Below are 17,385 nucleotides of genomic sequence, written 5' to 3'. Positions count from 1 at the left end.
CAATCCTGACTGTAAACATTCGGATCCTCGAAACCAAAGCAACATACAACATTAAGACAACAACGTCACTCTGTCTGACCTCCAGGACTTTATCAGACAGCTCCTGGAACTCTATGTGATGTTGAATGAATCCAGGGGAATAAGCCTTTAATATCAGAAGTTAGAAATGAGAACAAGTGAAAGATTCATTATTAACACTAAGCAGCAACAGTTATTAAAATCATTTGTATGAAGGCATAATCTAGCCAAAACTACCTCTAGCTTTATTTGGTTGGAATTCTGTCAGACACAACCTATAGTTAAAAGTTTGAAATCCCAACAATATCGTGAATGGACCAATTGTGGAAGACAAAGTGAAACTCAGCAGATTAACCCAGTTCAAATGATGGCAAAATATATTATGCATTAAGCCAAATGTATGAAAACCACACAGATTCCCATTAACAGGTGAATCTAAAAATAAATTGAAACATAATCTAAAATCTGCTAAAATAACTACTGGAATGTACAGTTTTTTTATCAATGGTTGATTGTATTGTTACAATTATAAATAACGCACTTTAAACAACTTTATGTACTGTTGTTTCTATGCTCTCACCTCTTATATACAGTATTTAGTGTATCTATGTTTGGTTGACTTCAGGCACGTGCACAGACATTTTGGAGGGCAGGTGCTCAAACCAAAAAAAAGGGCAAATTATTTATCAAATTAAAAATAATAATAATAAATCAAAAAAACTTACTGATTCTCCCTCATTTGTTTCACTAGTTGATGTCCTGATCCAATATAAAAGAGAGCTGCTACCCTGAGCTGCTTGCTGCAGTTCCCTGTCCTTCTGCTTTTGGAGTCCCTCTTTTCTTTATTATGATGCAAATTTTGAAAAATGAGATAAATCAATGTTGTGCATAATAACTAAGAGTGACTTACATAATCTCTATAAAGCTGACAACACAGTACACACACATTTTTGTTTACTGTTTTCTGACAGAGTTGAAGTATTAGCAGCATTACACTAAGAATATACCACAATATACCTCACCAGACTGCAGAATGTAGCTCAACTTAAGATCTACCTATCATTTCAATAATTACGATTTTAAATGAAACAAAACTAGTGAACTTGTCTAATTTGGAATTGATGACAGAGAGAGTAATTTTCCTTCTTAAATATTGATGAATGAAGAAAAAATTGGGCTCCAGCAGAAGGGCACTTTTCTCCTACAGGGCAAAAGGGCTGGTGCTTGAGCCCCCTAGGGGTCTATCTGTGCACGTGCCTGGTTGACTTGCCTCCTGCTTTTGAATGTGTTGTTCAATAAAGTTGAGAAGTTACGAAAAAGTATTCAGCCAATAGGATTGCCGGGTTGCGTGTCCTCCCGTCACGTGTCAGCCGGCAGTATGGCCGTCGTCCTGTAGTCTCAGGGAGCCGTTGCTGACACACGGGAGGGAAAAGTTCGGTGCAAACATGGCGGCGGTGTTTCTCCTGAGACAGTCCGTGGGCAGACTTCCTCCGGCCGCGGCCCGACAGCTGCTGCGCCGGCACTACCACACCGAGAGGGGGGTGTACGGCTACCGACCCAAACACAGCGAGCAGGAGCTGCCCGGCACCGAGCTCAACCAAGGTCAGTGAGGAGTTCACTCTGCATGAGGTGTCTTCATCACCTGAGAGGAAGAGGAGGCTGCTGCTTCCGTGTGTCGGGCTGAAACACGTGTCTTTATTCGTGTTTGTTATGTCCTTTTAATAAGCACTTTACAGTGATCCTTTGTTAACGTGTCATTCATTCACTCAGATGGAGTTGTTTTTGTTCTTGTTCAGTTGTTGTTGTTGTTGTGACTTTGACGCTGACAGCCTCTCGCTCTGTGCTCAGATCATGGTGTCGCTCGGCTGGTGGAGGCTTACAGAGCACATGGACACAAGGCTGCTAAAATCAACCCCCTACTGCCGGTTTCTGAAAGTGTCCCAGAGATCAACCTGCTGAGGGGCAGCATGACAGGACCCCTCAACACCTCCGGTAAATAACAGCTGGGGGTGGACACCTGCAGAAAACACACAACACACAGAAGGATAATGACAATATCTACAATTCATTCCAAGTGATGTTTCCTTATACATAGGCCTCAGGGGGCTCAAGGGCCAGTAGTGTATGAGTGTTGTATGATAGAGAAGGTGCTGCACATTGATGCACTATGTGTGATTGCTAAATCTGTACTGGAAAGTGGACCAAAGTGACCAAATATGACACAAGGTGACCAGTAAGACACAAAGCCACTACAAATATAAAGTAAAGGTCCACAAAAAGACAAGAAAATCTACAAAATTTAACAAATTTTAAACAAACAGACTCATCGACTCAAAATAACAACAAACGACCGAATAAAGACACAAAATAAACACAAAATAAACACAAACCTGTAAAAAAAATAAACCATAACACATAAGTCTGTTTCTATACAGCTTTTATTTTCTAACTGAAGGATTCATGTTTATCTTGGTTGTGCACTGAAGGAACTGTTGATGACTCAGTAATATTTTAGCAATTAACTTCCAGCTTCCAAAATGTTTCATAAAGTATAATCAACAAAATGTAAGAGTATGAAAAGTAAAAGTACTCTTCCCTTTGTTATATTGATTGTATGTCGTGTCCTGGTTGTTTACTCGCCCTCTGTTCAGTTCTTATTCTTTATCCCATATTTACTGGTCATGCACAGTTAGAGCCTCGGTGTGGGTGTAACCTCAGCTCCCTGTGTGTGTCTCTGCAGGTCTGAGGCACTTTGGAAAGGCAGAGGCTTCATTGGAGGAGCTTCAGGCCTATTTAGAGGAAGCCTACTGCGGCCACCTGTCAGTGGAGACCAGCCAGCTGAGCACCCTGGAGGAGAGGGAGTGGTTCGCTGACCGCTTCGAGGAGCTCAAGAGGAAAAGTTTCTCCCCGGAGGAGAGGAGGCAGCTGGCCGAGGTCATGCTGGAGTCTCAGGTCGGTACAAGGACAAAGATGAGAATAAAAAAATCCAATCTCACATTTCATATTGAAGTGTTTTGTAGGTTGTGCATCAGTTTCTGTCCTTTTCCTCTCACCTCCTGTAGGAATTGGACCACTTCCTGGCCACCAAGTTTGCTACTGTGAAACGTTACGGAGGAGAGGGAGCAGAGAGCATGATGGGCTTTTTCTACGAGCTCTTCAACCAGTCTGCCCACAGTGGAGTCACAGACATCGTCATCGGTATGCCCCACAGAGGCCGACTGAACCTCCTGATCGGCCTGCTGGAGTTCCCACCTGAGGTTAGACAGTCCCTTACAGCACTGTAACCAGCAGCACACGCACAGTGGCAAGAAACAGTTATCAAGGCTTTTAAAATGATCTGTATTTTGGTATAAATGAGTCACATTTACATCTAGGTAATTGTTGAGTAAAAGTTTCACTTAGATGTAAACAAACGCAATGTATGTTAATCAAGACCATGACTGTGTTTATATATCTCATTCTCTGAGAGATGGTAGACGTGTCTACACTTCCTCCCATCATGAGTTAAAGACATTTCATTTTGTTCACAAGAAGAATCACGGAAGACTGGATCAATAATTGTTGATTAGCATGAAGCTGTGATAACGTCAAACAACTCACTTCTTCCACCACCTTTATCTCTCCAGCTCATGTTCCGTAAGATGCGTGGCCTCAGCGAGTTCCCCGACAGCTCGCCGGCCATCGGCGACGTGCTCTCCCACCTGACCTCCTCGGTGAAGTTGGATTTGGGAGCTGGAAACCCTCTTCACGTGACCATGCTGCCCAACCCCTCTCACCTCGAGGCCATCAACCCGGTGGCTCAGGGCAAAACCCGAGCCAGGCAGCAGCTCAGGAAAGAGGGCGACTACTCCCCTGAAGACAGCGCCCAGCCGGGGGACCAGGTCATCTGTCTGCAGGTACCTGGTCACAGCATAGACACACCCACAAGGAGGTGAAGAGACCTTACTGATCTGTTGTCTGAAACCATGGAACAGGGTTGATCCCCTGATCCCACGCTGCTCCATGATGTCATCAAACTAGGTGTTTTGTTAAAGTTTTAAATGAGAGACCCCTAGTGGCTGAAGTTACATACTGTAGCTTTCAATGGTTAAAACATGAATCATCATTTTTGTTTAACCAGATCCAGGATACAGAGCTGCCAACTCTCACGCTTTCGCCGTGTGACACACGCTTTTGCATGTTTTCACACGCACTCACACCACACATCCAATTTCTCACGCCCCAAAAAAAATCTGATTGTGGGCCGAGACGTGCACGGCGCACCTCTCTCTCACTCACGTGCCCGCTGCCTCGGTACGATGGGGACGTGTTTGCCATGGGGGGGGCTGCCTTGGCCGACCGGGGTCGAGCAGGCTGTACCGGTGATGATCCCTCTGCAGGTTCATCTTCAGAAACTATGTCACAAGTTTTACTTCCTCTACAATTGATTGAAATAACAGTCAACTTTACCACGTTCGCTGGTTGAGAAACAATTTCTTAGGAGAGCTCTAAGACTTTCGTCTATACAGTAGCAGTTCTCCTGACAGAATGAATAGACACAGAGATGCAGTACAACTACAAATTGCATTTTAATTTTGTTTTAAAAGCACTGAAAATCAACCGTTTTGTTGTTTTTTACACAGATTTTTCTAGATTTGTTTGAGGTTTTTAAATAAAACCAACATGCAAAACCAAATGTTAAAACTTCCTTCAATCCGCATGCACGCACACACGAGGCACGTGCGCGCGTAGGCACATCAGTGGGCCGCGGATTACTTTCTAGTCAGAATGGTGGTCCCTGGAACAAAACCATTTGAAAACCCCTGCTCTAGAGTCCAGTTTGATCGTCTTCTCGGCGCTCCGCCAGGGCCGATCTGAGGACCTCACTAAACCATCCAATGGGGAGTAGCGATGTGTGTGGGCAGGGACTTAATCAACACGAGCACATTCCCCATCAATTTATTCCCTTTAGAATTATCCAGGTGCTCATGCAGGAGTTCAGTTCAGTCTTTATTTTTCTGTCTGAAATTTGGCAGCAAAACCAGACTGTGTCCAGTGATTTTTTTCCTCTCTGTACTAGCACTGTCCAGGCTGTTAACAAAAGAGAAACTATCTTATTTTGTGTGCCTAGTTTCCCTTTGCTGAGTTATCATAAGGGGCATTGTGTATCACTCCTGCTACTGATGAAAGGTCCATGTTAAGTGATATTTACAGACTTTTTTAGTGGTTATACTGTGGTTTATTAATGTTCTTGGGCAGTCACAAGAGGCACTTGTTTATAGTTGATTCTTTGTTGTCTCTAGAAGTTCAGATGCGCTGGTCCATTACTATTTGAACCTCAGCAGCTAGGGTTCAAAATTTGTAAAATTATACATTATATGCACATTGTTGTTATAATTTTTCAGTCAGTTGAAATAAATCTTGAGGAGAAACATTTTGGGTTGTATTGTGTCTGTATAGACCTACTATAAAAAGCACTTTGCATTTTTAATTTAGGTACTTGTACTTTTGATACTTCAGTACATTTCAACACCAGATACTTATGTTACTTAAGTACATTTAATATGAGCGACTCTAAGACTTTTACTCAAGTCATTTTCTGGCGGGTTACTTTTACTTTTACCAAAGTCACTTCCAGGTAAGATATCTGTACTTTTACTCAAGTATGGCTTTCAAGTACTTTATACACCACTGGCCACAGGCCAGTACAACCTTGCCCACAGATCTTAGAAAATGACTAACCAGCTTCTGATCTGCATCTGATACCTAATTTTTAGTTATTTTTGTCATGTGTTGATCATGTGTTGATCCATTGTATTGCGTGTGTGGCTGTGTGCGCGGCAAAATTTTGGTCACCCCTGACAAAATCTCACTCCAAGGTTTTTTGAAAAGTTGGCAGCTCTGAGGATATTTCAGAACCTTTTGACGACAGTGAAAAAACCTTTTCCCTTTTGAATGGAAAAAAAAATGCACCTGTATCCCCAACATCACTACATTTGATGTAGATAAAGATGCTGTGTAGACATTTTTTAAACATTTCCAATTTTCGGAGCTCACATGAAATAGGGGGGCGATAGATGTGGTTGTGGGATTGGATCCAACAGAGATTCCTGGATTCACACAAATTGTGAATGTTGCAATTGGAAGGTCGTAACCTGAGACCACCAGGAGGCCCATACACATCTCCTGTTGCACTACACTCCCTCTTGTGATAACCATCTTTTTCCAGCAAATAAACTGATATTCTCTTTAAACACAACTAATCAAATGCAGCAGCTGTGAAATATCATTTGAGTCTAAACAGCCTATACATTTCGAGAGGTGTTGACCTCCTACATGATGTCAGTTGAAAGCCTTCTTTATTTACCACCCCTGATCCAGGGTTCATCTCTGGGGATGATAACAAACCTCCTTGAACATACTACAGATGTTAAGATTCTCTGTTTCATATTGTTTCATGGCTGAATTAGTACAAATGTAAAGCAGTAGGAGACTTGTGCAAAGCAAGGAACTGTTAAAGACGTTTTCATCAGATCTTCGGTATAATTAAAAGTTGAATTAAAACTTTGAGACCATCTCTTTTTGTTCTCTTCTTACAGGTCCACGGTGACGGCTCTGTCGCTGGTCAAGGGATCGTTACAGAAACCTTGACCCTCTCAAACCTGCCTCACTACAGAGTCGGTGGGAGCATCCACCTCATAGTGAACAACCAAGTGGGTTTCACCACTCCATCAGAGAGAGGGAGATCATCGATGTACTGTAGTGATGTCGGTCAGTGACACAGATTCAGTGTTCATTCATTATTATTATTTACGCACAATATTTCTGTGATTGTCAAATATTATGACATCTCTTTTAAATGTCATCTCACAAGTTTTTTATTTGAAGCGTATTACAATGGGAGACTTGTATTTGTGTCCCAGGTAAGATGGTGAACTCTGCTGTGATCCATGTGAACGGAGACGATGCAGAGGAGGTGCTGCGAGCCACTCGGCTGGCTCTGGAGTACCAGCGGCGCTACAGGAAGGATGTGATCCTGGACCTGATCTGCTACCGTCAGTGGGGCCACAACGAGCTGGACGAGCCGTTCTTCACCAACCCAGCCATATACAAGATCATCCGGTAAGGTCAATTTCAATTCACCTTCTTTATTTTACATTATAGCTAATTTTTCGAAAATGTGTGTAACATACACTGTATTTCTCAGGAGTGGAAAGTTGATCAGGGACTTTTTTTTTACACTTCTCATTAAGAGATCTTTAACTGGGTTTTGTTCCGTTGCTTCTGTGTTATAACTGTGTGTAGCGCTATCGTTCATAAAGTTGTGGCCGTCCTTGCAGACAGTCAGACCTCATAGTTTAAGCAGTTTTTCAGTTCTCTATGTCACACGAGAATTTCCCTTCCACTCTTTCATCTGTATGAATCATACAGGAACAGTCTAAAAGATGAACAGATATGACAGATTTTCCCCAACACATTAAGCATCTCAATCTACAGGACGCCTATAACCGAGGGGTCCCCCCCCACTAGGGTTGAAACCACTGACAAAGATATTTCAGAAGGTATTAGACAATATTTATTTTAGAAATGCAAATTAGATCGATTTTACAAGGAAAATATTGTTGTTTCTAGTTAAAGATTTTGGAAACCTACCATTACAATAAAGAATAGATTCTATAAGCTCTAAATTATTCTTCCATTACTGGTGAATGTGATGTTCTTTAAATCTTATTGAGCAATTGTTGCTTTATTGCAGCTCCCGTAAGAGCATCCCTGACTCCTACTCCGACAAACTGATCTCCGAAGGTCTGATGACCGAAGCCGAGCGCGAGCAGATCAAATCAAAGCACTACAGCATGCTGAACGACAAGCTGGCCAGCACGACCCTGTACACCCCCCCGCCCACCAACCTGCAGGGCCGCTGGGCTGATCTGGTCGAGCCCCAGGAGAGAATCACCACCTGGGACACGGGCGTCCCCGTTCCTCTGCTGCAGTTTGTTGGAGCAAAATCAGTGACCATCTCCGAGCCATTCCAGATGCACAGTCACCTGGGAAAGACCCACGCACAGGTAAGGCCGTCGTCTCTTTTATATCTGTCGGCTGGTGTCGTGCTGCTGATGCTGCAGCAGCTGGATGATGCTGGGCTGCTCCTTTTGTGAACTCAGGCCCGGTTGCACAAGTTGGATGAGGGCACCAAACTGGACTGGTCCACAGCGGAGGCCCTGGCGTTTGGATCTCTCCTCAGTCAAGGTAAGTGTCGGGCAGAAAATAACATCAGATCAAATTAAAGAATCATTGCATTTTTATTGCTGGCATTCAACTGATTTCTGTATGTATTGTTGCTGCAGGTTTTAACATTCGAATCAGTGGGCAGGATGTTGGAAGAGGCACGTTCAGTCAGCGTCACGCCATGGTGGTGTGTCAGGAGAGCAATGACATGTACATCCCTCTCAACCACATCAGCCCTCAGCAGACTGCCTTCCTGGAGGTAAAATTCTTACACACTAAACATGACATATTTAACGCAATATTTTATTATTAAGTATAACTTTCTTTACTTACATCTATTGGAGATGTTCCGATACCATTTTCCCCTTCAGACCACCTGGACCTTGTATGGAAGTTATGATTGCTTGTTTGGCCTGACTAGGGTTTACCACTTTTAAAACTTTATATACAGAGAATGAATGGCATATAGCTTGAACAAAATAAATAGATCTAGGAAAACACAAAAATCGCTTCCTTTCAATAGCTTGGAACTAAATACTTGCATTCAGTACTTGTATCTGTTTTACTGGTTGAACCTTCCATAAATTTTGCCAAATAGCTGACATTTTAGCTTGCTCTGTCTAAAGCTACACTGCCAGAAATCCCTTCTTCCTCGCCGCTCTTTAGACAGTACTTAACCGTGGCAGTACAATGCGACCGCTGTTTTGTAGCTGTGAAGAAGAGATAGTGATTTCTCGGAAATGAAAACCGCAGCTTTATCTGGGTGAAAACCAATATACTGTAAATATGTGGTATCTGATTGGTACTTAGATTTGCGTACTCGCAGATGCCCAACCCGGTATTTTCAGCAGTATTTGAGGCATTTCTGCTGCTGGTTTTTTTAATCTCTAACACCTATGATAAGAGTGCTTTCTTTCAAGTTGCATATTGTGGTGTTTTTTGTGTCATCAGGTGTGTAACAGTCCTCTGTCTGAGGAGGCTGTGCTCGGGTTTGAATATGGTATGAGCATCGCACAACCAAAGCTTCTTCCCATCTGGGAGGCTCAGTTTGGAGATTTCTTCAACGGAGCACAGATCATCTTTGACACCTTCATCTCTGGAGGTAAACTTCTGACCCTTCTCACACATCTAGTATTAAACTCACAGTGTCAAACATCTTAGAAGCATTTTGAAACTCTGTCCCCAGGTGAAGCGAAATGGTTGCTGCAGAGTGGGATGGTGATCCTGCTGCCTCACGGCTACGATGGGGCCGGACCAGAACACTCGTCCTGCCATATGGAGCGCTTCCTCCAGGTCTGTGGAAGTGTCATTCTGCCTCCATGTCATATTAAGTAACTTGTTGCTTACTCTTTGTTCATATTAAAATCCAAATATCAAATAAAAAGTTATTTATATGAGCCATAATCCCAATTTTCCTTATAGGGCTCAACAATCTGTAAAAAGTTCTACATTATCCGTCCTCAAACCCTCAACTAGGATGAGGAAGAACTATCAAAATAATAAACATTATTGAAACATGAATTATTGAAACCAAACAAACCCGGATCATCATGCATAATGTGCTTTGAATTGAAGTGACGGTGATAAAATCCACAGTCGTCTTCCAGTGCAAAATACATGCAAAATTTTAACTGCAGATAATCTGAGGCTTCAGCTGATAAATCGAGTGTATCTCCTAAAATTCAATAGTGATGTGATGAGGGACAAAATCTGTAGCTTTGTTCAACACTGTGTTGAATAATATGAAGATAATATGCAGCTTCAAGAGCCTGATTTAAACCAATCAAGCAGATCTCTGCCACAGCTACAGTATTTTCCCCTCTTTGTGTTTCTTTGTTGAGCTGCAGTAGAAAGATGTTAAATGAAGAGGGAACATTTTAGTGAAAAGGCTTAAGCTGTGGACGATTATCTGCCTGATCTCTTTAACCTAGGTGGCCTCATATTATTATATTATCCTCACAATAATGAAAAGAAAAAAAGTGAAATCTATTTTTGAAGCTGAAATTCTGTGGGACTGTGTTCCTTGGTATACATATTACACTGTGTTCATGTGCTGGTGTGAAGATCTAAATCAGAAAACATGCACCTATGTATCTGGAATGAGAAACTATATTTAAGAGTCATAATTAAATTTAAAAAGGGTCATTTTAGTCCAGGTCTCCTCTCTTCAGAAATGCAGTGCAGCTCAAAGTGTGTTATATACAGGACACTAAGCAGGTATAATCATGAGCAACTAATGGAGATAATGGGTCTTGATTGGCCACCAGACAAAAGACATCACACGTAGGTTGTGTCCAATTGCACTTCCACCTCCATTTCTTCACTACTGTCCCTACAGTGGACACGGTCTTTTACTCTGAAGCAAACAGTAATTTGAGATTTCGGACACTTGTGAATCATCGTCATTTTGTGTCATTACTCAGTAATGAGGTGTCACACAGTGCCCATTTTTTAATCTATAAAATGTGATGCTTGATTTCCTATTGTGGACAACTGTGCTTGGTACTGCATTATGGACATTTTTGTGGACATTAGAGAGCATACATTTCACACAAAAATATAGTGCACTAGTACTCTTAGTGGGCCTTTTTATTAGTTACACCTGCACAATAATAATATAATAATACCTTTATTTAGCACCTTTTAAAGAATAAACAGGGTTTACAAAGGACTTTGACAAAAAAAGCAGAGACAGGATACTTAAAAATGCATTCATACCGACAAAAGCAGTTACACAAAAGCAATAAAAGGACAAGATCATTTAAAAGGACGTATAACTCAAAAGAATAAGAACAATAAAAAGAAGACGACATTACAAGGTAGAGGTTTTCCACAATACATCAACATATAGATCCTTTAATTGAAAATTACAGATTCACGCACATTTAGAGCAGGTAGACAGGCAAATCAGGAAATGTTGGATAACAGGCTGTTATTACCATCTTCACCAAGATATTTCCAGAAGGGAGGACCACCAGTCCATTTGTTGAGTGATGAGGGGGAATGTCAACATCTTATAGTTATCGGCAGTGTATTTTTAAAAGCTGAAAACTGAATTGCATTGAAAATAGCAGCACTCCCTCACAGACACACACCGTCTTTCACAGTCCAGATCAACAAGACCACCACGCCTGGTAAAAATGATCACCGACTGGGAAGGTTTATTTAGAAAACTAATTCCCACTTTTATTAGTGACCAACACACAGTACTGGATTTTGAAAGAATGTTTATATTGATATTTTAGTGCTGTTTTGAAGGCATGACTCTGTCTCTGCTGTTACATGTTAACTGACAGGAAGGTGTTTACATGAGTCTCTGCTGCTGAATATCATTACATTCATCCCCTGAGACCCCGGATTTACAAGACTGGATGTTTCTTAATGGAGTGACACCAACATGTGACTGCTTCCTACCAGCAGCAGTCACATGTTGGTGTTGCACATTACCTGAATTGTAAATCATCACTAACTCATCCTCTCTTGTACTTTTAGTTGTGTGACAGTAAAATGGAGGGTGTGGACAGCGACACTGTGAACATGGCGGTGGTCAACCCCACCACTCCCGCTCAGTACTTCCACCTGCTGAGGAGACAGATGATCCGTAACTTCCGCAAACCTCTGATTGTCGTCGGACCCAAGACACTGCTGAGATTTTCTGTGAGCGCTGAAACCACCGTGAAGAGCATGTGCAACATTTTGTCTCCTACTTCTTTTATTGTTGAAGTGGGTGAACGGTGTGATTTCATTTAACAGGGGGCCGTGTCCAGTCTGACAGAACTGGCACCGGGAACATCCTTCAAACCAGTGATCGGTGACACTTCAGCCTCTGCAGAAAGGTACATTTTTAGTAACTGCACCAACTGCAAGAACTGGGCTAAAAAAAGCTGTTTTGAAATGGTCTTTGATAGCTGTGAATTAAGGTACCTACCTAAGTTAAGATCAGTAAGAGGTCAAAGCTGACAAAAATAAACTAGAACGTCACTCATACCCCCACTAAGCTCCAAACAGTCGCCTAATGTAACCAGATTTAAATTCAGTAGATCTGGATTTTTATTTTGATCTGCACCAATTGCACATACTCATAAATATCAGCCTAAACATGTCTGATTATTTTCATCAAGATCAAGAAAACTCTCACAATGTTACAGATAGTGAAAAAAGAAAAGCTAGATCTACACTAAAATTTGAATGGGTTCCTCCCTGATCCATAACGCCTGCTTCCACCGATTCTCGTGGAATTCCATCCTGTAATTTATGTGTAATGCTGCTGACTAACAGATAAATTAACAGATGCTGCAGAAAGCATAACCTTCTTCATCCATGTGCATAACCTCCACAGCTACAGCACCATGATAATTAATGTCAATTATTTCAACCTTTTTGGCCCTGAATCGTAATAATTTGATTAATTTAGTGGATCTCGTAACTGTTTATTAGTCTTAACGGTTCTGACCGCTCTGCTGATGAAGACAACGTGGTGACTTTCATAAACAGGAAGTTTCCTCTGCAGTATTGAACACAATACACAGTCGCCTAATACTGTTCCGCTGCATGCTAAGCTCACCTGGACTATTATAAGTCTCTACTTTACTGGGGCTGGCAGCGGTATCATCCAGGTAATCCTCTCTCCAAAACTCAAGTGAGATCCACTTCCTGCAGGTCACCCACAAGGTCACCGTCCTCAAACATGAATTAAACTGGGGCTCGAGGGTTTTGATTATTTGTTGTTTGCCACGGATGCAGTAAACCTATGATGTCTAATCCCTCTCAGTGTCCAGAGGGTGGTGCTGTGCTCAGGGAAGCATTACTACGCCCTGCTGAAACAGAGGGAGGCATCAGCAGCAAACCAGAACACAGCCCTGATCCGTGTGGAGGAGCTGTGTCCGTTCCCACTGGGGGCTCTGCAGCAGGAGCTCAACAAGTACCCCAACGCCAAAGGTAGAGTGACCTCGCACTAAGCTCCGACCTGCTTTCTGACTCACACCAGTGCACGTAGTCAGTATACATGCACCTTTACTCCAGCAGTTTGATTTGACACAATGCTTTTCTAGTTCATTTCTGTAGGTTTTGTTAAGGTTTTGCTGCTATCTAATTTAGGTTTTGGGCAGCCATGGGTTAGGAGGTAGAGCGGGTCGTTGGCCGACCAGGATGTTGGTGGCTCGATCTCTATCTCCTCTAGTCCACATGTCAGTGTTAAAAACCACAATGTCATAGCAGTCTTGTCATGGGTGTGTGAATAAAATAATTTAAAAAAAACACAGCATACAGATGTGCTGTGTTAATGGGGGGAAAGCGAGTTGTGGTTTAAAGCCCTTTGAGTGGTGGTTAAGACTAGAAAAGCTCTATAAATACAGTCCATTTATAACAAGTAGGCCCAGGCTTCAGTGTGTGGAGACCGAAACATTTGAGTGTAGCTTCACCTCAGTGATATGATACCATTTTGGACGACATATCCTTTAACCATTATGTAGTTCTTTATATAAAGCTAAAGAATCTAGTGACATTTAAAAGACGGGGAAAGAAATTATTTAATTCAAAGAAAAAAAACACAAAGCACCAAATAGTGTGTGAGTGTTTACAGAATTAGGATAAAAGTCTGATGTAGAAGATTATGTTCCAAATACAAATGTAAAACAGAGAAACAGATTTTTCGTGATGGGGTTCATTCCCTCGCACTTTTTTGGAGAAATCTACAGATATTATTTTTAGACGCCTGTCTTTTAATTCTAATTTTTCATTATCTTGAAATCCTAAAAAAAAAATGTAATCCAGAACCGAGCCAAAGTGATCAATCATATTTGAGGGATTTTTCCTCAGTATCTTGTTACGAACTGAGAGGGATTTCTGTCTCTAGCTTTTGCCAGCTACAGTTGAGTGTCAATTACAAGCAGCTACACAACTAAGTCACTCTGGGTTTAATGGCATTTAGGAGAATTGGGCAACTTCAATAGAAAACCACAGTCACCACTATCATTAAATAACCAGAAATACTGGTAGATCAGTGTAAGTGACGAACATCTAAAGGAGCCAAACTGGTATTGACTGCAGGACGAGTGCTTCTGCTGCTGCACCAGTCCTCAGTGGCTGAGGCCGGACTTGTTGTGCAGCACATTCTAAGCTTGATGAACTACTGCCATCAACATCCTTCTCTTCTTCACCCACTAATCTTTGTCATTTCTGGGTTCTTTACTGTATTTAGGGGTAGGAAGTAGTTTCTATTTGTGTTGATCAAAATGTTACAATGTTCATCTGAGTCACCATCAAATTCAACATGTGCTCACAGCAGTTAAGCTTTAAAACACAAACAGTAGTGAGGATTATTGAGACTTTTTTTAATGCAGATTTAGCTTCTTGAGTAAAAGACAAGCTGTCAGACATGAAGCAGGTTGTGAAGATGTTTGTAAACTCAGAGCTGAAATGCCAAATTGTCTTTTCTGATTTTTTATTTACAGTTGATTAGCCTAAAAAAGATGGAAGATGAAAGCAACTTAAAAGAGTGTTCTAAACTTGTTCCTGAATTTGTTTCTTTTCTGAAAACTAGGGATGGGCATAATTAATCGACGATCGATTAATTGATCATAAAGAATTTCGTCGAGGACATTATTTTGTCTTCGACGAAATTATGTTGCGTTCACTGCCAACACTGCGAAGCTATACGTCTCCATGAGCGCATGAGTAGGAGGGAAGAATATCCGATTTGTCTGAACGCAGCACAGTGACGCTAGCGGAGGCTAGCTCGAAAGCTAGCCTCTTCGAACCCGGACAAAGCCGGGTCTGGTGGAGGGGTTCCGGGAGTGAGAACGTGACAACGGCCGGACTGAGAGGTCGACAACCGTCAGATGGAGCTAGCTCTCAGCGGCTAGCTGCTCTCTCCGCGGGGCTGAAGAGTACAGCAGCGCATATTTTTAAGAGTAACCATTGAACGATCCCGTTTAACTGCCACAAGAGTTGTTCATCTTGTAATAAAGATCTCAATGAGGAAACACGCTGTGTTTTTTCTATTTTCACTGCATTTTAACAGCCCATAAATAGTGTATTTTAATATAAAAATATTAATGATTAATCGAAAATTCGTCATTAACTCTCCCGACGATCGATGAAGACAATTTAATCGAATGCCATCCCTACTGAAAACCTTTGCTTAAGGTTTTACTTCAGCTTACATTGTTCTTCGATCAAGAAAAAAGAAATGTATTCAACATATCACTACATGTTTGGTCCGATCTCCTTCTGTGAAACACTGTGAATTACCTCCTTGTTTACTGTGTATTATAATCAGGTTTTCCTTATTCCTTCCTCTGTTTCTCCACAGAGTTTGTTTGGAGTCAGGAGGAGCCTCAGAACATGGGCCCCTGGTCTTTTGTGGCTCCCAGGTTTGAGAATCAGCTGGCCTGCAAGGTGAGCAGAGTTTGGAATAACACAATCAACATCGTAAAGCCTGATGGTTTGTAAACTGACCGTGTGTAATAAACTCACAGCTCTTACTCCTCTGTCCTCCTCAGCTCCGGTGCGTGAGCCGGCCCGCTCTCCCTACACCTGCCGTCGGCATCGGGACGCTGCATCACCAGCAGCAGGAGGCCATCCTCACCGCTACCTTCTCCTAGGACTGGGAGCTAAAACAACCAGTACACAAGCTTCAGTACCACACTACACCACACTACTGCTGTGGGTTTTCCGCTTTCATTACTAAATGCATGAAGCTGCTGCACGGCAGGGACATCGTACTGTTAGAAAATGTGAAAGGCTGTGAAACTAATTGGTCAATAATTTAAGGAACAAATCAAAGTTATAGAGAGTGGAAGTTTTTGGATTGTTCTATTTGTACACGCAGTCAAACAGAAATTTTAATTGTTGTGTGTTTGTGGTTTGGCCTATTTTCTGTTTGCTTCTTTTCCCCGTTCTCTCATTTAACTTGACAGTTTCCTTTATTTGTCCAAACTGTAAGACTCTATGGTAAAAAGAAACACACCTGCTAATTAAGTTTGGATCTGAATCAAGGCCTTGTAGTAAAAACACATTTAGCCGACCATGGAGTTTGTGGCACTGGGGATTGTTGTATCGTGTCAAACCTGTAAGGGCTCCACACCTCAGGAATCTAAACCATTGAATTGTGTCATGCATCTTAGGTTGAGTTGTAATTTTTTTTTACTGCTCTGAACAGAAAGATGTCAGTGTATCTTGGTAGACATCTCAGAGCATTACCCTTAAACTATTTATATACAGTAAGAATGTCAGTATTTTAACTGGATTAAATACTTCAGGAGATGAAATGTTTCTAAAAATAACAAAAAGATTTGTTACGCCTCTTGTTGTTAAATGTTTATTCAGTCATGAATTAACATATGTACATTTTATGGTACAAATTTGGGCTAAGAGGTACTTGATTATTTAAACGATTTAATCAAAGTTTTAAGCGGGACTTCAGTTCAAAGTATTGGCATTAAAGGGCTAATGTAAATATACTAAATCAGAATGATCAAATGGAAATATTTTTCAATAAATCTATTTTCCTGTTCGTGCATTGTGCTTGAGTTATTTTTGTCTCGACCAGTCTCATAAACACTTGACCTGAAATAACCGCCTATAGTTACAATCAGGGACATACTGAGGGATCAGGGGGGAAGTATATTTAATAAATACTGCAGATAAATACATTGATGAGGTACTTGTTGAATTGAGTATGTCCATTTTCTGCCACTTTATACTTTCACTCCAATACAGTACCGCGTCAAACGTATCACTTTTTTTCTTCTTTATATTTATGTTACATCTCAATTACTCTGAAAACTTAGATTTATAGATCCAACTAAGATTTTGAATTTAATATTGATTACACTTATTTTTCATATAAATGAATCCCCTCCACTTCTCACATGTCTGAATGTGTGAATAAAAAGAAATGTGTATTTATATATATAAACGAAGATGTTGAAAAAGGCCATATCTCACAATGTTACAGAAAGTTTAAAAAAAAATCCATACAAAAATGAATACGACCAATAAAACTTAAATGCTGTTGAGTCGACAAACAGATGGACACATGACCTCCTTGGCCGAGCTAATAAGGGCGAAAGAACCAAAGCATCACATTCAACTATTGTCAAACCAATTGTGAACATTTATACTGGGTTCAAAGCAGTTTGGCATCAAACACGTCTC

At 41.3% G+C, this 17,385-nt stretch overlaps 1 protein-coding gene across 1 annotated transcript; it reads left to right on the top strand.

Annotated features, from left to right (window-relative positions):
* Nucleotides 1-1,389: 1,389 nt before the first annotated feature.
* On the top strand, nt 1,390-16,741 carry dhtkd1 (dehydrogenase E1 and transketolase domain containing 1). The gene is made up of 17 exons (XM_061076696.1): nt 1,390-1,620; nt 1,867-2,010; nt 2,759-2,970; nt 3,081-3,275; nt 3,645-3,914; nt 6,597-6,768; nt 6,921-7,119; nt 7,754-8,066; nt 8,163-8,247; nt 8,346-8,485; nt 9,178-9,328; nt 9,413-9,519; nt 11,719-11,883; nt 11,980-12,062; nt 12,998-13,164; nt 15,539-15,624; nt 15,729-16,741. The coding sequence occupies exons 1-17, from the start codon at nt 1,464-1,466 to the stop codon at nt 15,828-15,830; spliced, it is 2,748 nt and encodes a 915-aa protein (XP_060932679.1). The 5' UTR covers nt 1,390-1,463; the 3' UTR covers nt 15,831-16,741.
* The last annotated feature ends 644 nt before the right edge of the window (nt 16,742-17,385 follow it).

The sequence above is a fragment of the Limanda limanda genome, chromosome 8 (assembly GCF_963576545.1).
Source record: "Limanda limanda chromosome 8, fLimLim1.1, whole genome shotgun sequence".
Lineage (NCBI taxonomy): Eukaryota > Metazoa > Chordata > Actinopteri > Pleuronectiformes > Pleuronectidae > Limanda > Limanda limanda.
The sequence above is the reverse complement of the archived record's forward strand: the minus strand, read 5'-3'. Positions and strand labels throughout refer to the sequence as shown.